General features: G+C 46.1%; 1 protein-coding gene across 2 annotated transcripts in view; it reads left to right on the top strand.

Annotated features, from left to right (window-relative positions):
* TCERG1L (transcription elongation regulator 1 like) overlaps window positions 1-19,803 on the top strand; it is a 97,227-nt gene that overhangs the window by 58,156 nt on the left and 19,268 nt on the right. For both annotated transcript variants that reach the window (XM_074875564.1, XM_074875563.1), the window contains exons 6-8: window positions 8,904-8,998; window positions 10,818-10,906; window positions 14,581-14,735. In XM_074875564.1, the coding sequence (XP_074731665.1) occupies window positions 8,904-8,998; window positions 10,818-10,906; window positions 14,581-14,735 (339 nt within the window). The remainder of the gene's footprint in view (window positions 1-8,903; window positions 8,999-10,817; window positions 10,907-14,580; window positions 14,736-19,803) is intronic.

The raw sequence follows: 19,803 nt of genomic DNA, 5'->3' as shown, positions 1-19,803 counted from the left end.
GAGCGTATTCAGAGTGTTTCAGACCCTGTTTACTCGTTCTGGCAGTTGGCAGTAGCTTTGCATTTAATGATACAAAAGGCAAATTTCTGAAACGTCCTTGGGCTTTTCATTTCCCATGCCAGTGGTATTCACGAGCATTGCAGTGATGATGTGGTTATCTTTTGGATAGTTGCTCCGTGAAGCCTCGTTGGCTGAAGCCTCCGAGGATGCTTTATGCTGTGCTGTGTGATAAAACTGGTTTATTCACTGTCATGTAAATGTGTGCGTGTGTTGTCATGAGAGAAGGGACCGTGCTGTTCCCAAAGGCTAGAGGAAGTCTTGTGGCTTTGTTCAGATTCACGTATACGTGTTGCAGATCTCAATCAAAGAACGATGAGATTTTGATGGGAAATTGGGAACGTCTTTCCTAATGACGTGACATCCCTCTTGCGGTAGTGTGGCTGGGAGGTCAGGAGCTCTGTTAACGGAGCCGAGACGCTGCCGTGGGGCTGGATGGGCTGTTCCTCTGGCAGAGCTGGGTCCCGTATGCACCTTCCCAGCTGTCTTCCATGGAAAAACCCAGCCTTTATCAGGAATTACTAGGTATCCCTTCAGGCGTAATTTATCTGATCCTTCACACCTCGGGATTAGCACGGTTGTGGAGGTGTTGAAGAGTTAGAGATGAATGTATTTGTACTTTGTTCATGTACAGACTTCTGGTATAGAAGCTCTCCCTTATTCAGCTAAGCCATTTCCTTCGTGGGTACCTCAGGCTCGCTGGCTCTACCCACGGCTGAGATAAAAGTTTCATAAAATACTTTGTGGTCAGCTGTGCTAGGCAAATCTGTAAGTGGAGCTGGAGGCTCCCTCTGAAGCAGGTCTGCCTGCTGCTGTACCTGTCTTGAATAAGATCCTCTGATTGAATTATGTCGCTGGGTATTCCAGCTCTGTCTGGAAATTGCTGAAAATTTTATGACACAGACACCTTAAAACTGAAGTGAAGTTCATGCACATCTCTTTTGACATACTTCACTTTAAAGTTTCTTGTCTGGTTTGGTTTGCTTTTGGTAAGCACCTATTTCTTTTATCATCTATACAGTTATTGTGCTTGAAGACCTGCGTACTCCTCCTTAAAGTCACCAAGAACTGTGTTGACTTGCTTCCTTGTCAGAAGCAAGTGACGTGGAGGAAATAGTAAAGCTCTTCAAAGAATGCAGGGACAGAAAGATGAGGATTTGTGCAAGGGTCCTGCTGATCTACGGCTTGTTGAAGACTGAAATCGTGGTTTCTTATATATTTCATATCAAATAACTTTCATAATCTTCTTATTGGCAGACTTGAAAACAAACACTCCTGATTTTACCCATCATGCTGAATAAGGATTTAACTGTATAGAGTCTTTTGTTGACTAGATGACTTTTGATGGCCAGGCCAGCCTGACATTTGGTCAATAGGTTGCCTAAATCAAGTGGCTATGCTGTTGGGAGGCCATCGCTTTGGAAGAGCAATTGTTACATTTTTATATGCATACAAGTAATGTAAATAAGGTGAACATTATATTTTTGTTTCCAGCATTCTCTTGAAAATACGTCTTCCTCCTTTTGTCATCTTTTGTCATCTGCTGCCAATTACATTTAAGAGAAAAATGGTGATTTCACTCAAATATAGTGTGGATTTTTATTTAGTGTTTCTGAGGAGATCACACTCTTTTCTATAGGTTGCTACAAACTGTCGTTATCTCCAGTGGAAAACCAATCAAAGTAGGAATCAGAATTAAGAGCAAATGACAGTAACAAAGGCGTTTTCACACATCAGCCTCAACGTGCCACAGAAGAGCAAGCGTGCCCTTCGGGAAGCTGTTGGGAGACACTGGGAACCTGAGAGGGTCCTGTGGGTGACCCGTCTGAGTTGGCAGGTGGTTGGGAGGCCGGGGCTGAGCAGCTGCCTCCTGGCCACTGCAGAGCTGGACCTGGTGCTGAGACCTTCGAGTGCCTGGGTGGCAAAATCAAGCCCCCACCGATGTGCCCCGAGTCACCAGGAGGAGAGCTACGGTGGGGAGATGGCTTCAGAAGATACCATCCTCTGAGTTTGTTGGGTTTTTTTGTTTTGTTTTGTCTTTAATTTAAGAGTTTTGCACCTTGAAAATTTTACTCATTGAGTGTCTCCAACCTGGGAGCACTGAAACACAGGGTGTAGTTGTTTCTAAGAGAGGACTAGGGTGGACAACTGGAATGCCAACCCGTCAAGCCACGCATCTTACATCTACCGTGTGGAGTGCCTTAACACACGTGTACCACCATGGTTTGCTGCCAGTACATACACCAGTGTATTAAGCCAACATACAGACTTCCTGTGGCGTTGCGGGCACGCTTTTGGTTTGCAATATAGATAACCATTTCTTTGAGTTGGTTTCTAAAGAGAAAATGGGTGCCTAGCGAGGCTTGCACAGTTGATTTTGCTCATGGGAACACAAAGTCCATCTTTCTCTGAAGACGAAATTAATAAAATTTTCTGTATTTCTGGAGCAGAAGGAGCAAATTTTGCAATGGTCCTGGCTTCTAGTAAGCCTTTATTTTTGTATTGGAAGCTGGAAAAGTCCAGTCTCAAGTACAAATCTGACTTTTTTTGCCTTACAGTAGGTACAAGAGAGGTGGAGCTGTTAACTACCACTCTCACACAGCTCTGCATCATTTCATAGATATGCAAAGCTCAGACCATTAAAAGCCTTGAAGCTCAGGGCCAAGATCTTGAACTTGATATTTAAAAAGAATCACATGTAAAGAGCAGAGGAAGGAAGGTCATCAAGAATCGGTGAAGGTCTTTGACTCGGAGCCTGGCTTAGCCTGGGCCAGCTTGCAGAGGTGCAGAAACAGCTGGAGAGTGACGCTGAGAAATGCTCCAGTGGCTGAAATGAGGGGAAAATGCAAAACTGGATAGAAATACCCTGCTGACAAGCATGCAGCTGCCTCGTGCTCAGGGCGGGAGGAGGAGAGTGAACGGGGGCCCCGTGCTGTGCCCGGTGGTGGTGGGAGCTGATGCTGCTCCGTAGGCATGCTCATAGGGGTGCTCCTGCCTGTGCAGCTCTGTGGGAAGTGGATGCACGGAGCCAGTTTGGGCGGTGCCTCCTGCACCCAGGGAGTATGCTGGTAGGGGTTTTTCAGCTTTTCCTTCTTTTACAAAGAAACTATTTTCAGGATAGGGGCAAATAGCATCTGTTGGGCAGTGTGCCTGAGAAGTCCAGCAATGAAATGAGTTTGTCCTTGAACTCTGCACCAGGCGTATAGCCCATGGTATGGCACAGCAGACAAGAGAATTTGTCCTTGTTATTTTACTGATCCCATTACAAATCTCCAGAAAAATAAAGGGGTGAGTGAGAAGAGATTGCTGCAGAAGGAAAAAATCGCTGCTCAAGGAGACTTGTTCTAAGAGGGGAGATAGAGCATTTGGCAGGGCACAGCAAAACTGGTCCAAGCAGAATACAGACACTAATTAAAGGGTGAAATACAGTGTGCAGGCAGGAGCAGGAGCAGGAGCTGTTTCCCTGGAGCAGTGGTGCTGGGCTAGAGGTGGGGGTGATGGGCTGGAGGTGGGATCCCTGCCGGCGGGAGTGGGGCATGGACCCGGCTGACGTAGCCGGCACTGAAATCCCGCACTTGGCTTCAGCAAGAACCGACAGAGGAGGAATTGTGAATCACTCAGATATGGTTTTTAGACTAATCTTGAAAACCAAAAGCAATAAGGCTGTGGGCAGAGGCAGAACTGACCTGCAGAGATACTGGTGGGATAATAAAAACCTGAGTGTTTAGATGTGTGCACTTGAAGTAAATCCAATTCTTGGAAACATTTAGAATCAAAATTTTAAACTACTGTGATTAACAGAGGTTTGGCCTCTAAATACCTTTGCGAAACAAATTATTATTATCTCTTGTCCATAGCTTCCTATGGCATGAATCAATCTTCCCTCTTCCTCTCCCTCTCTAATTCTGCTTTTAATAAGATGTTTATGATCATACACCTACATCCTCTGTGATATCCCCAAGATAGTTTTCCTACTTCACCTTTACTTTTCATACTGTGAATTATTCATGCCTCTCTACCTGCCGTGGAGCCTCAGAGAAGTGTCTTTAATCAGATATCTTCATCCTCCTGTCTGCCGCGCATCCTTTGTCAGTGTTACAGCAAGTGCGGGAACACGTCGTTAGTAATGATGCTGCTAAGTTTAGGGGCAAAAAAAGGTGTGTGATCATGTTGGAAATACGTTGCAGTAGCTTAATTGTCAGGCTGCAGTTTATTTTATGCACTTCTGTTAAAGAGAGGGGAAAAAAAGGTTAATTAATAAGAAAAGAGTAAACCTGAGCAAAGATGTGCGCCAGTTGCCGATGGAGGGTAAACAAGCACCTTGCTGGCTGTCCTGGGGGAGAGGAAATCTCTAATGATTTTGGAAGTGCCAGCAGAGGTCTGCTGGCTCCCTCCTCCCCTCAGCCCTCCTCCCGTGGCCCCTGCAGCCCCTCACTTTTCGGGAGCTGGGCAATCCCCCAGCCCCGTGAGCGTGAGCCCGGGAGTGCTCCCGGCCCCACGTCAGCTGCCGGCTCCTGAGCTCCAGCCGGGAAACGCTTGAGTTATTTCTCTCTTGGCATTATATCTGGGGAAAACGGTCACAGTGTTCGACTAGATATAAAAGTAAATGACTCCTGATGCACACGGTGACTTTCAGGACTTTCTTTTGCTATTTTATTTTAATTTTTTAATTTCCATCTTATTCTATATGTGCTGACTGTCCAAAATTTTGCGGACGTGTATTTCCCGTGTGAATGCCGAATGAACCGCGCGCTGCAGAAGTTCACGGACGTGTGTTGCGCCGGTGACACTGTGTTTCGAGCAAAAGCTACAGCTCCCAAGTCCTTCCCTGGGGCTTCAGCTTTCCTGTTCAAATGCTTTGAGGGAGCTTTTCAAAGGAGGAGAAAAAAGCGAGGTTGCCTCAGGCATTGAGAGCGCAGTGTCTCCACATGGAAGATGTGTACGGTTCAAACCGGAGTGAGAATGGCCGCCTGTGCATGAGAGCCTCCCCGCACCGGTACGTCCGTGCTCCGTATTTCAAGCCAATCTTCAGTAATTAAAGAGCAGGGTAAGAGCAGCCGTGCCAAAAGCAGCTACACCATTATGTCCTGCCTTCCTTGGCATCAAACCGCAGCTCCCGGAGCTGCATGTGTGGCGTTTAGGTTCACTCTTCTATTTCATTTCTTCAGCCCCATTTCACTTGTGGAACGGTTTGTTTAAATCTGCCAATTGCCATTTATGTATTTGTATTAATGCTTGTAATAATTAATTAAAAGTTGACATCGGCTGGGTAAATGTGTTTTCTTGTTCCTCATGCATGTGTGCATATGTATTTAGAGGAATGAAAGAACTTGGCTCCTTCTTCAACCAACATGAGAATGAAGACTATAAAAGAATCAAAATTCTAATAATAAAAATCTTTTTTTCTACCATCAGAGAAATAGTTAAAAAGAGAAAGAAGCAGAGCTGGAAGAGGGGTAGATGTGATTTCCGTATTAAAAGAAAATAAATCCCAGGTCTGTTCAGCATCGTCTCCCAAGCGCGCAGCTCCACGTCCAGCTGCTCCGTGTTCGAGCGACACAACCCCAGCAGCAATTTGTCTGTGGCTGTTTCAGCAGCCACTCATGGGCCTTCCAGAGATGTTGCTTCAGGAGTTGGTTCATGGCAAGAGCAGAAGAGTTGAGAGCTGGAAGTGCCAAGATGTACCGCGCCGCTCAGCAGCGTTGTCCTCGAAGGCTCCCAGCATGTGCTCAGCTGTGGTGCCCTGAGCCCAGCACCAGCTCTGCCCCCACAGAACGGGGCCAGTGCTGGCTGTGCCCCCGCAAAATCGGTCCCAAACCGGGGCTGTTCCGGCTGCCTTTAATTGCTGCAAAATCAGTGACTTGCAAAGGACCCTTTGCTGCAGAGGTGAATGTCTCAAGGTTCCTCTCAGCCTCTACAAACAGATTTCTGGAAGACGTGCTAATATTTGGGTTTTAAATCCTCGTTGGGAAGGAGGCAGGCTGTGCAGGACAGGCCGTGCCATGCAGGGCAGTGCCCCAGGGGTGGCTTGTGGCATGTCCTGGGGCTGGGGGACAAGCCGCCAAGGATATCCTGTGGGAACAGCAGTGGGAGAGTTGGAGTGATGGGAAAACAGATGGCAAGATAATGAAATACCTCTGTGGAACAGTCAAGAAACTGCACGTTGTTTGCCTTTTGCCATGTTTTAGAGCTGGAGAATGGATTAGCAGGATTTAATTGAGGTGCCCTAATTGAGGTATCCTGGCTTGTATCAGCACTAGTGCGGCCAGCAGGGACAGGGAAGGGATCTTACCCCTGGACTCGGCACTGGTGAGGCTGCACCTCAATGAGTGGGTTCAGTTTTGGGCCCCTCACTACAAAAAGGCCATTGAATGACTCGAGCGTGTCCAGAGAAGGGCAACGGAGCTGGTGCAGGGTCTGGAGCACAGGTCTGATGGGGAGCGGCTGAGGGAACTGGGGGGGTTTAGTCTGGAGAAGAGGAGGCTGAGGGGAGACCTCATTGTCCTCTACAACTCCCTGAAAGGAGGGTGCAGAAAGGGGGGATGAGTCTCTTGACCCAAGGAACAAGCACCAGGACAAGAGGGAATGGCCTCAAGCTGCGCCAGGGCAGGGTCAGACTGGCTCTTAGGAAGTATTTCTTTGCAGAAGGGGTTGTTGGGCGTTGGAATGGGCTGCCCAGGGCAGGGGGGGAGTCCCCATCCCTGGAGGGGTTGAAGAGTCGGGTTGACCCAGCACTGAGGGATCTGGTGGAGTTGGGAACGGTCAGTGTGAGGTTCATGGTTGGACTGGAGGAGCTTCAAGGTCTTTTCCAACCAAGATGATTCTGTGATTCTAATTGTGCCTCTGGACCTCCCAGGGCAGTGAGTGTGAGAAGCATCCCTGGGTGCCCTTGGGCCGTGGTTGCTTTCCTCACACGGAGCCTTATTTGGGCTGATGCCGCCATCTGCCAGCACCAGCCGCTGCCTCCCGCCCTTCCAGGAGCTTGCGTGTGGCACCGCTGCTGGCAGGGACGGTCCCTGCCGGGTCCTGCCTTGTCCCTCCGCTGTCCCTGCCCTTCTGAGCACTCCACTGGGATTTCCTTCACCCTTCCAGCAGCCCAGCGGGAGAAGATGGATGCCCGCAGGCAGGCTGAACCCGGGTACAACACTACTGTCTTCAAAGCCCAACATGCCCGGTAATGCTCTGACTCCCGATGTCTTGTGAAGAAAGATAAATCGAGAGACCCTTTGATATGTATTAGCTGCTCCCTACTCCTAGCTCCTTTAATATGGAAATTAATTGATATGGTTTGTAAATCTCCTTTTTCACTACCCATAAAAATTGAGTAAGTTGTCTTCTGAGAAAAATGACATATATTTAAATTTTTATTATTGTGATATATTCCACGGTGAAGCAGAGTCAAATGGCTGAAGCTCCAGCCTTTTCTCAGTGTAGTTCCCGTTACACGTGTGCCTACTCTGTAGTCTGAGTGAATTTAAAATTAATTAAACAACATTTTGACATGTGAATCTGCTATATAATATGCAGTCCTAGAAAAGCAGCGCTTGCAAATAGTTCCTTGAAGCTACTATACCAAATTTTTAGTCTGTTTGGTGGGCAGAAAGCACTCCATAACTCTTGAGATGGATAAGGGGTAAGGTATGTCATGGCTTGCCCTCATTTTGGCACACTTAATACTGGTAGTACCAGCCTGTATTTGCGGCGCGTGGTTGCACTTGAGCTCTCTGGGGAGCCCGTGACAGCTGTGCGCGGTGGCTGGGTGTCGGGTGGGTGCCGGGGACTGTGGGTGCTGAGTTGTTGGAGCCTCCTTCAGCAATTTAACTGATGTGATGGAACTCTGCGGGGATGCTTGAGTATGTTATATATTGCTCACGGAGCTTTATTATGAATGACTTGGAACATCATTGTTATTCGTTGTTTAACTGTGCCTGAAATTTTGCGGGCTTTAAGGTAGGAGTCCAAGTGCTGTGGCACGGGGCCACGGTCGGCCTTTGTAGACTTTTGTTCTAGGAGGAGCACACCAGGTGATGTTTGGAGGGGGCTACATACACTTTTCCTGGGACTGGTTATTGTATATATAAATATATATGCATCTACGTACATATATATATATATGCACACACCTTATCCTCCCTGCCGAGGGTGGGATGGGCCAGGTGACTAGAGAATACCTTTGCTCAAACCTCCAAATACATGTTTTAAGAGTAATGGAAGGACAAAACGATGAAAAAAACGCATGTCTTTTAAAACGTTTCTTACTGTGAAAACTACTTTTTACTAATTATTAGGCCTGTGTCTTGCACCTGCTGCCATTTTTGCCTTTGGCCTCTCTGTTATCAAGATGTACAAATTTTGTAGCCAGTGGAAACACTGAAGTGTTTAACATTTCAGGATGGAGATAGCTGTTTGTAAAGGAGGGGAACGTGTTCTTACAACTGCTGTAAAGGAGGGGAACGTGTTCTTACAACTGCTTCCAGTGGAAATGCAACTAAATGCTCATCAGCGCTTCCTGCAGAGGTTAACGCAGAGCACACCAGTATCTCCGGACTGGGAGGAGAGGGGACTGGCCGGAAAGACGCTTTGGGTTCAGGGATAACAGGATAAAAAGCTCAGTGCAATAAAAGCCTCACTCTAAAGTATATGAATGTGTCCCATTAAAATACAGCATGGTATTTAGAAAGGTGATATGGTCCTTGGCACACACGTGTGGGTGTAAATAAAGGACTGAGGGAGGAAGGAGAGGTGAGGAGAGGACACTCGGGGAGTGCATTGTTTTTTCTTCACTAGTCTTGGCTTGTTGGGAATGTATTTACTGCACATTAAAAAGAAATCCTTTCCCCTCACAGATAATGGCAAAGAATCGAGTAGATCCTCCTGCCCACCGACCTTGATTTTACACACAGAGAGGAAGAGTACCCCTGTGGAGAGCGACGGCGATAAGGTCTGCAGTAGCATTTCTTCTTTTCTAAACCTCTTTAAACCATTGAACTGCACAAATCAGAGTCAGGATAAAGGACTGTCCTCTGGCTGGAGCTGTGCCGGTGATACGGGATTGTTCCCTACAGTCGATTTTCAAGAGCTATCTATTTAATTTATCTTGGTGCTTTATAGGAGCTCTGTCACTGTGGTGTCACAGCATCAGAGGAGGGATGCTCGTGGCTGGCTTTCTCCCAGTGCTGGAGGAGAAACGAGTCAATGCAGGGAGGGGTGAGAGTGCAAACGTGGAGGTGTGACAGCCCTGGATGAAATTCATCTACGGACAAGTTGAAGTGCACAAAGAGAGTATCTGTTGGGGTTTTTTTTCTGTCTCACTGTGGCATTGGGGACCCAGCTCAGAGCAGGGGCAGCTCGTTGGACCTCGTGATGCTTAGAGCAACATCAGCCCCAGGTGCGAGGAAGAAATTTTTCATGGCCCTCACCTTTCTGGTGTTATTAATTTAACTCTGCTGGGCACTACTGTAGCCCTCCTTTACAGCTAATTGCATGGTCCTTAAATAAAACTGACAGGTGAGTGTAAACAGATAGCAAATAGGCTGTGCAGCTTACAGATGGGTAGTAAATCCTATGTGCATGCAACTTCATGAGCTTTTTATAAAAGAGCCTAGATTATTATATAAAGGAAGAGGACCTAAATTGTACTCCCAGCTTCTATGAAATAAATAGAAATATTTGCTTTCTGCACAGCTCATGCAGACATCATGAAAATGGCTAAAGCTAAAAGAGGGAAACCTTTACCTGGGTGTGGGGTTGTGGAAGAGCAGCTTGGGCTCAGAAAGCAGCAGCACAGAAGATGCTGGAAGCCTCCTCGGAGCAGCAGGAGCTCTGGCCTGCGGGAGGAGGACCTGCGGGCTGAGCTGCTGTTCAGCTGATTTTCCTTTGGCCCGTTCCTATCGTGCCACCGTCATTAGGCTCTGTGCAAGCAAACCTGCCGGGTGCTGGAGGTGTTCCCCACATTTGCAGCTGCCTCGGTACTCAGGCATGTTCCTTAGGGCTTTAAGTTGTAAAATACTTTCAAGATGAAGACCTCTGGACACACGCTTTATTATTTTTTAATTAAGTACGTGCTTCTCGTGTTTTGATACCGCGTTTGAGCTAGATCAGTGCCTTCCTCCCACATCTCCCCCTTCGCAGTTTGTTTCCATAAGTTGCTACAATAAAAAGCTGTTTTTCAGCCAGTAAAACACTGTGGGGGGGTTCGGTGGGGACCGGGGTGCAGCTGGGTCCCCTCCATCTCAGGGGGGTTACTGCCAAGGCCAGGGAGAATCGCTCTTGCCGGTGTTATTACGTCTTTGGGAAGTGCCAGGGACCGGGCTGGGGAGTGAGCAGCTGGAGCTGGCGGGGATGGTGCTGAGCTCTGCGGGGCAGGATGTGCTCCCTGGGCTGGCTCGGTGGCTCCCGCTGCACCCATGCCAGCGCTTTCCTTCGCTCACACACCGGGGCCGGTACATGGGGCTTTTCGTGCCACGTGGGCCACCCCCAAGCCCTGCCCTGGCCACTTCCCCGCCACTGCTGCCAAGTGAGCTGTGGGCATGGACAAAAGCGTGTCTGCTGGTTTTTCACTCGTACTGCTGTAAGTGGGGTGGCGTTTTTATTATTTGCTGTTTATCTGGGTTGTTCCCAAGGTAGCTGGTTGTTCATAAAACCGCTGGTGGAATAATGGCAATAAGGGCGATCCACTTCAAGTTAAAGGGAGTGATTTGTATAACAGCAGTCTGCTGCAGCGGCTTTATTTGTTGACTAATCTCTATCTGTCTTTCAAGGATCATTCTTTTAAACTAGTAAATGAGGATGACAGCACATCAAATGGCAACAAGCCTGTGGCATCCACTCCAGTGCCAGGATCACCATGGTAAGCAAATGCAATCAGACCTGCTAGAAGCTGTTCCTCAGGGCCGCTTCCCTTGCCAAACACACATTAATGCTCTGGTATGTGGGGAAAATATGCTACCCTGGGTGTTAAGTAGCAATGCTGGCTTCCAGCTCCTGCTGGAGCTTTTCCTCATTAATCATGTACTTAAGGAAAATGCAGGGAGGTAACTGCAAGCTCCCTGGGATGTGCGAGGTGAGGGCAGGGTGCTGCGGAGCTCCGGCTCAGCCAGTCACCATGTCAGGCAGGAGGCAACCGGTGGTTTCCCTGTCTGGTTTTGTGGGCGCGCGTGGCTGCTTGCCTGCTCTGAGCAGAGCTGTGCTCCTTGGGCTCCCTCTTACACGTCTTGAGGATCCAGCTTGGATGGATCAAAGGGGAAATACAAGATCCATGAGAAATGTTCTTGCTTTTTAGGGCCAGATCCTCTTTCCCAGTTATTTCATTGGTAGTGGATGGCTCATACTGTCTTGCAAGAATGGGTTGATTTTGGGTTGTATCAGTGAAAATAGGTTGTGTCTCATGACTCAGGTTTCCTGACCACGTTTCCATTCAGGTAACTACATGTTGGGTAACTAAAGCTCTTGTGTCATTTTTAAATAAATAAAAGCTTCCTTCACTTTCTGTCCTGAATGGCTGACTAGAAGGCTTTTGTACCTCCTTTACCCATATAGTAATTAGTTTATATTTAGTGGCTGACTTCTATGGGATCTTTGGCTATGGCACTCCACGTAGTTATCAGCCGTTGTTATTGTCATATTGTGCCATTTTGCAAACCAGCGGTTCAAGCACAGTCCAACGTCCTGCTTAATCATCATAAATACGTGATTTACAACAATCACTTCTGTTCTTGACAGTTGGTACTTGATGGTGTAATGCAGAGGAACCATTTGAGTGCAGCAGTGTCATAAGCAGGTTATGGTTTCACCCGTTCTTACATAAAAGAGCCATAGCCAGGGGTACCCCCGGAGGGGTCTCACAGCACCCCCTCTTCTCCACAGTGTCTGCTGAGCGGGGAGGGGGCAGCTGGTACATCCACCAAAGTGCACCACTCCCACATCCAAACTTGTGGTATTTTAATCTCTAAGGAGGAACCTTACATTTCTCTGTTCCCAGAGTGTACTCTGGGTGTGAGAAAAGGCATCCAGATCTGGTCCTTGGGACCAGAGGGAGGGGGCAGAGTCCTCACCCTGACAGTTGTCCCATGTTCTGAGGTGACAACAGCTCTTCTGCCCCATGGCTCATGATGGAACATGGAGCATGCCTGTAGGGTGCTTCAATCACAATTTACAATTTTTTTCTGATAGGTTGAAATGAGCTATGCAACAGAAATTCAACAAATTCAGAGTTTATTTCGCTCCCCACCCGTAGGTTGGCTTCCTGCTTCTGCGGGACCCACAGTTGATGTGACATCACCAAGCACCTGTCAGAAGTAGCTAGACCATAATTTTTAGTGGCAGAAAAAATTTCAGGAATGTTACCAAACCTTACTTACTGTATGAAATACAGAAAACCCCAAAACTAATATCATCATGTTGTGCCCTTACTCATTCTTAAATTACGATTTTCTAAAGGGAGACATGAACATAGCACTAGCTGCATTTCTAGTTTATGCTCTGTGACTGAAACAAAATACCATGTGTCCCCTGTGGATAATTGAAACTGTTATTATACCAATGAGGAACAGGTGACGTGTTACGTGGGGAAAGGGACATTAATTTTAAATTAAATGTCAAATTAGATTAGTCATGGAAGAGTGAAGAGGTGTCACAAGGGACCCCTGAGTTTCTAACCTGGGGTGGTGGCACGCGAGACCTGGCGATGCTCAGTGATTAACGAGCACCATCAACTGCCGCGTGCGTGGCCAGAGGAGCAGTGAGCTCAGCAGTGTGCTGGCAGGGACAAAACACACGTTTCCAAACCCCCTGGATGTGATCTCTGGCAGATGGTGGTTTGTCCTCTCACCTAAAGTGCCAAGATTTTCTCCCTTCCTTCGGGACACCTGTGGTGGTTGTGGGAGCGTGGAGCCATGGTTTGAAACTGCTCCTGTAGAAATCCCTCTCGCTGTGTCCTGCAGAAGGGGCTCGGGGCTGGTGGGCTGGTGTTTTGGGGAGAACAGAGCTCCCACAGCTCCAAGGTACAAAGTAAGAAGTAGTAATTAAACCTAATCATTGCATAACAGAGGATTAGAGCATCTGTCTTGTGAGGCTCTTCCACGATCCAAAAAATTTCTGTATTAAATAAGGAGAAAGTTATTAAAATATTTGTCCCGTCCGTGTCACTGGATTCAGGATGCCAAAACTTCCATGGGGTGTAAGTGTGACTGAAGCCATCAGCTGGGTTTGTACAACCAGCTTTGTGCTCCTGTTCCTCGGGAGAACATTGAACTCCACTGGACAAGGTTGCTGTGGTGTTGGGACTCAGTGACACGCTGACACTGAGCAGCTCCCGGTGCCCGACAGCTCCCCCTGTGGTTTCTACAGAGGTTTTGTATTTTTCATTATGTGTTTGGACAAGATCAATGGTGATGTCTCACCAGTGGTACACAGAGTATGTTGGATTATCTTATTACAGTACTCTGCAGTGATGGGCATTTTTCATATTTGCAGTCTTTACCCAGACCAGACTTTTTTTTAAACCAGTTTTGTTCCATGCTTTTAATAACAGTTAAGCAGCAGAGCTTCCAGTGATAAGATTTGTTCCTTCCAGGTATTTATGCTTCAGAGAGACCAAAATTTTCCCATTATAAGTGTGTATGTGTATGTGAGGAAGTCAGAGTGTGTGTATGATGTTTGTTAGTTCTCATTGTGATTCAGAAATTGTGAGCTTGAGGCTGATACTCTGTTTGTTTATCACATACAGATTTAGTGAGGTAAAACTTGAGGTTTTTGAATGTCTATTAAGGATGGTGCGATACTTATTTTCATATTATTTTAGCTGATTTAAAATGAATGTCAGGACAAAAGGTTGAACTGCTGTCATGCATATTTTAACTGACCAAGTCAAGAAACTGTGATTTGCACACCAGCATTTTTCAAATTCAAACTAGAGCCTGTAAAGATCAGCCTAAACCTTTGTGGCAGACTTCTGCGGTGGCTGGTTGTACCTGTCCAGCACAGTGTGTTGGGAGCTGGTGGGGATGCCACGGGGATGCTGCAGGGATGCTACAGGGGTGCTGTGGTTACACCTCCTCGCACCAACGCATCTGGATAAGGCTCCCATGGCCACCTGCCAGCAGCAGGCACAGCCCTGGCCCGTGGGCACCGAGGCCGTGGCCACCCAGCCCTGCTGCCAAGGCTTCTGCCACTTGCTGCTCTCAGCCACAGCTTTAACACATGAAATGTATTTTCCTGTGGCTTCTCTTGCTGTGAGCACCACAGCGTTCCTCTTCTTCTCGTTGTTTTTCCCTTATGTTATAGAATATTTCACCTACTGCTTTTTGGGGGCGTTTAGGGCGTTTCTATGGCGTTTCATTGGTATGGAGAGAGTTTTTCCACCCGAGGTGACTGGCGTGGGCTGGCAGGGCCTGGGGCAGGCCGTCAGTCGGAGAGGAGCCTCACCCACGCGCTGCAAAGAGATGCAAGGAGCCAGCTGCGGGGTAATTTCTTGTCCGTGGGTGTATCTGACATTGCCTAAGCCTAGTTTATCACTTGGAATAGGTGTGTAGTCTGGACTGGAGATGACCGGGTCTTCTTCTTCAACCCTACAATGCAGCTGTCAGTCTGGGAGAAGCCGGTGGACCTGAAGCACCGCGGCGACATAAACCGGATCATCGAGGATCCTCCTCACAAGCGCAAGCTGGAAGCTGCAGCAAGTAACTAAAGCCCTGTGATTATTTGCCTCTATTTAAACTCAAATATCAAATGAAACCTGGTTGCTAAATATGTTCAGTGAAAGTTTGATAACCATAATTAGAGTGGTTTTCCTTTTGAGATTTCATATAAAGTATTGCGTTAAAATTGATGTTTATTTCAGAATCCTTATTTTCACTGAAATGCTGAGCTGGGGGATAGAGTGTTCTCATTATTGGCAATGAAGAAACAGGTGGCTTCTTACACTGGATGAATCTTTGATGTATAAAATACATCTTGGAAGATGCTGTCTTTATGTGTTATTACACTTATTTCCAAGATGTACATTAGGAATGCATTACCAGTGCGTTATTCAGCTGTTCCACAAAAGCAGATACTCTGTAGCTAAGGATTATCCAACCAAGTTGTAGAGGGCAGAAAAAAATCCCAGTAGGAAATCTCAAATAGACTGCTCCATGGTTTGGTGGAAACGTGGGTGCTTCCATTGAAACATGACAAATAGCAATAGAACAAGAGGGAATGGCTTTAAACTGCAACAGGGGAGGCTCAGACTCGATATTAGGAAAAAAATTTTCACAGAAAGAGTGGTCAGACAGTGGAATAGGCTGCCCAGGGAGGTGGTGGAGTCACCATCCCTGGGTGTGTTTAAGGGTCGTTTGGATGAGCTGTTGGGGGATGTGGTGTAGGGGAGAACTTTGTAGAGTAGGGCTGAGGGTTGGACTCGATCCCAAGGGTCTTTTCCAACCTGAATGATTCTGTGATTCTGTGACTCTGCCAGACCCCTTCTTCTAAACACTGCAGATTCCTGAAGGGGAGAGTTGCGGCTAAAGAAAAACACATGGATCTGCTGTATCATGTTAAGTGGCTCAAAATACGGGTTAAGAGACACCCCTTGGCTTGTCAGTGATCCAAGGTGTTTGCTCTCTGGTCCTCCCCAAGGCAGTTTGCAGAGGCAGTATTCCCAGTCTGGCTTTCCCATCCCACACTCCTCACCATGCCACGTTTTTTTTCTGCTCTCCACACCTTAGTTTTCAGTCCAGATTGTGTCTGTGCTGGTGACCAGGCCCAGCGCAGCCCTGCATGCCAGCCTGTGCTTGCTGGTGGCTCCATAGTTTGTTCCACCCCATTTCTCGCCAGAGATGATGTTCCACCAGTTTTTGTGGACTCCACCAGGTTTTGTGTTTCTGGGAGCTGCTCCGTGTCAGCGCTTCTATTTCCTGATGCTTTATGTTGGCTTTCGCATGGGAGCGGTGTTGGTGAGACCTGCCGTTACCGGGAGGACAGCTAGGTGCGTGGCAATCATTTGAAATGCTCCTTATCTTGATTAGCTGCCTGTAATTCTTGAATATTCTGCTGTAGAGCAGCTTCAGTGGAGACCCTCCTTCAGCTGATCTTGTTCTTTAGTGGTGAGTCTAGAAAAACGGAGCCGGGGGGGAAAAAAGAGACTTTTGTCATTCTTTTAGAGTGTAGTATTTTATAACTAGAAGTAAGGTAGCACTGCCAGTCTGGTGGAGTGTCTGCCTTCTACGCTCGGGCCATCGGGGACTGTAATGTGTGCTTTGATCCACGGGCACGGCTCCCAATTAGCTGCTGCAGAACAGGGGCTGTGAGTGTGCCTTTGTGGACTCGGAACACTGTGTCTGCAGGTAGATAAAAGGGAGTGATAATCAGGATTTATGTTATCAGTATTAGCAGAAGTTGGCTGAAAAAAAGCTACAAAGAATGGTTTTCCTATTAGTGTAGTCCTTATCAACATGGAATGTCATTACATTTTTCAATATAAATTTCGATCGCCAGATGCTTGTATATATGTCATTTTTGTACAGGGCTTGAATAACTTTAGCTGAATATCTAATAATTCCAAACCATATGTGCTGAAGTTCATTCTTCAGGAGAAAAATACAGCATATGTTTTCTGTTATGGGATATATTGAAAGATCAGTTAATTACTGACAAGTGGGGATGAATGATGGCCAAAGACAAAACTGAGGGTCATTATTCATGGTCTATAATTAATTAATGAGAAGAGTCTAAAGTCATATGTGCCACTTCAAAAATCTATTTTTTTGCTGCGTGTTCCATCCTTTTTATTTATTATCTATATGTACCACCAAGATCTGATTCACGCACCAGTTTGTTTATGACCATGGCTTTCATTGTTGCTAATAGTCTTAATTTTCCTTGATATATTTGGGGCTTGTGGTTGCTCAGTATTTGATACAGTCATGTTATAATTAGTATATATTAGCTGCTGAGGTGAAAGGAATTATTTGTTACTATTTCTATTAGCTTGTAATCTCGAGTAAATAAATAACACAAATGAGCTGTGTGTTTGCAACAATGGTTGCCAAATTTATTTAGCTTAGTTGCTGCTGCTGAGTTTTAATTAGAATTTTTAAATCAAAGGCACAAGAAAAGTTGGCAAGCGTAGTTATTCATGGGGTGCTATAGGTTATCTGTGCATCGCTCTGCTGAAAGATCAAGCGTGTTTATAATTTAGGCATAAATGAGAAATTACTCATTTATCAATTACGCCGCCTCCACAAAGTATTAGTTCTCAGGGAGATTTATGAAGGTGTCGTGGCTCTTCACTGATGGTTCCCATCAGGCCATCCTGGGGGATGGGGCATGCACCTCCTCCCCCTGGCACGGCGCCTCTCGGCCAGCACCTCCCAGCCCAGGGATGGGGATGGGGACCTGGATGGAGGGACCCACCATCGCCCAGACATGGGGCCAGGATGGGAACAGTGTTTCCAGGACTTTCATACCTTGATCTTCCACGTTCCCAAGTCAGAGCTGTCTGGCAGCAGCGTGCAACACCTCCCGGTGACAGCTCTCTTGTCTTGTCCCCAATTGTCATTACTCCTCTGTCTCAGTACGGTCACAGACTGACCCATAACATCCCTATTTCCCCTCAAAGATTCCTTGAAATGTTTCTGTCTTATTGCAATGGCAAAAACCATTTTTATCTATTCCTATTCCTCCACCTGCTCAAATGGTTTGTCTGGACGTTTAGGCTGAGGAAGTTAATTTTTTTAGCTAATGAAAAGAAATCTGACATTCTGACTACAGAAAACGACATGTTGATTCATACTTGGTACAGTCCCTATTCAGAATCAGTTCTGATATAGTTTACTCTGTCCCCACAAATATTTTGGGCCCTTTAGCATTCAGACAAAAATAGGAAGCACGGTCCCTAGAAACAACACGGGTGAGCTCCGAGGCTTATGTGCAATATGTGGGTACCAGGTCTCTTTATCTAATTGCAAATCAGATTTTTGCGTGTGGCCAATAGATTGGCTTTAACTCACCTGGTAAATGCTGGTGTTTCCTCTTTGTTCTGGATAATGAACCGGAATTCATGACATCGCTGGGATTAGCTGAATGATTTAATTAATTGGCACTAGGCTTGATAGACCATCAGATCGGGGCAGTGCTCCACTTTATGATTTCATGGAAAGATTACTGTCAAGTGATATTCTTCCTCAAAGCTTTAAATCAATTATTAGATTTTGTGCTCGGCTGCCTCTCTTCCCTTTCAAAGTCAGTTTATAATCTTATCAGAGGTCCAGCGGTGCATTGTGATTCAGCAGGTTCCTGAGTGAGACTGGAGATACCATTTGTCGTGTTTTACTGAGTTTTCCATTGCACTGAAATTTTAAGTGCCGATGCTGACTCTGATCTTGTCCTATTTACCCAAGGCAGTATACCCACAGCGGCAGGATGGGGTGTCCCTCCCTCGGGGAGGCTGTCATTGCTCTGGGAGACCCCAAGGTGTGTCAGGAACCAGCAGATGGAAGTAAACTCTGAAAGCAGGGTGTACTGTATCACATTTCTTTTATCTGAAGGCTATATGGTGGCTAAAATTTGGTTTTATAAATGCCTTGTTCGTATTTTTTTTCCCCCCAGCAAAATTTAAAAATTATATAACCTTTTCAGAAATCTATGAAAGATCTTGTCATAAAATTACTCAAATTTGAGTTCACCTTCAAGTAGCTGGAGAACTCCATGTTTGTCATCACCAGCGAGTTTGCTCTTGTCCGGTGGAAATGTTGACCGGGAAAGGCTCATGGCGTGGGCCAGACCTGGCACCACTCGCTCATTTTACTAAAGGTACATCCCATCAGAATTGGTAATGTCTGAGCGTAGCTCAGTGTAGGTCCTCTGCAAGCGCAGGAGGTGCCCCTTTGGCTTTTCCTTGTCTTTAACAGTGGTGAAATTTGGTAGGAACAGGATTGTGCTTGCCCAGTCGCCTTTAACTTCAGCTCTCTTGGAAAACACCATCAAATACTCTGTCATTTTATATTATTACCTTCAGAATTCATTAAAGTTAAGACCGTCGCTGCCTCCACAGGTTGTTCGACTCCTGATTAATAGCTTTAGAATATCTCTGTTGAATTACATTCCACCGTCTAAATTTACAGATTGCTCTTCCTACTTTGTATTTTTAATTGGGCGTCCCAAAGAAGAATTTACCACGAGGTAATAGTTCCAGTGAATTTATGTTTATTTAAAACATTATTAAATTCATCTATGTATTCATAATGCTTGTATAATGTCAGGAATGTTGAAAGCAAACTCTCCTTATTTTGGAATGCCATTTATTTCTCCTTATTACCATTTTAAGTTCTAGTCAGTAAAGAGTCCGTTTGCCCCTGCTGTGTATTTCTTCCTCATGTGGTCTCTGTTCCTGGTCTTCCCATGCCGCAACATTACAGCTGCTGTTTGTTTTTTGTTGTTCTTTTTGTGGTGATTTAGTATCTGCTTTGTTCAAACACTTAATATAAATAAAAGGCAACATTTGCTGAAAGCTCACTAATAAACATGTAATTTCCCTAAAATAGGGAAACAAAATGAGCTGAGAGCAAAATTCTTAAACTGAAACTTGAAACAAGTGGCCAAATTTCTGTTAGCTTCAATGATCCAAAGATTGGACCCATTTCCTAGCAGATGTCTTGGAGTTTCATCTGATTTCAGTGAGATCAGATCTCACCATATCAGGTTATTCAAACCTTTTATCTTCATAACCTGTTCAATTCTATATTTATTTTTAATTTATTTTTTCATGGT

The sequence above is a fragment of the Strix uralensis genome, chromosome 7, assembly GCF_047716275.1.
Source record: "Strix uralensis isolate ZFMK-TIS-50842 chromosome 7, bStrUra1, whole genome shotgun sequence".
NCBI lineage: Eukaryota > Metazoa > Chordata > Aves > Strigiformes > Strigidae > Strix > Strix uralensis.
Note: the sequence above shows the minus strand (reverse complement) of the source record. Positions and strands in the feature narration are given on the sequence as shown.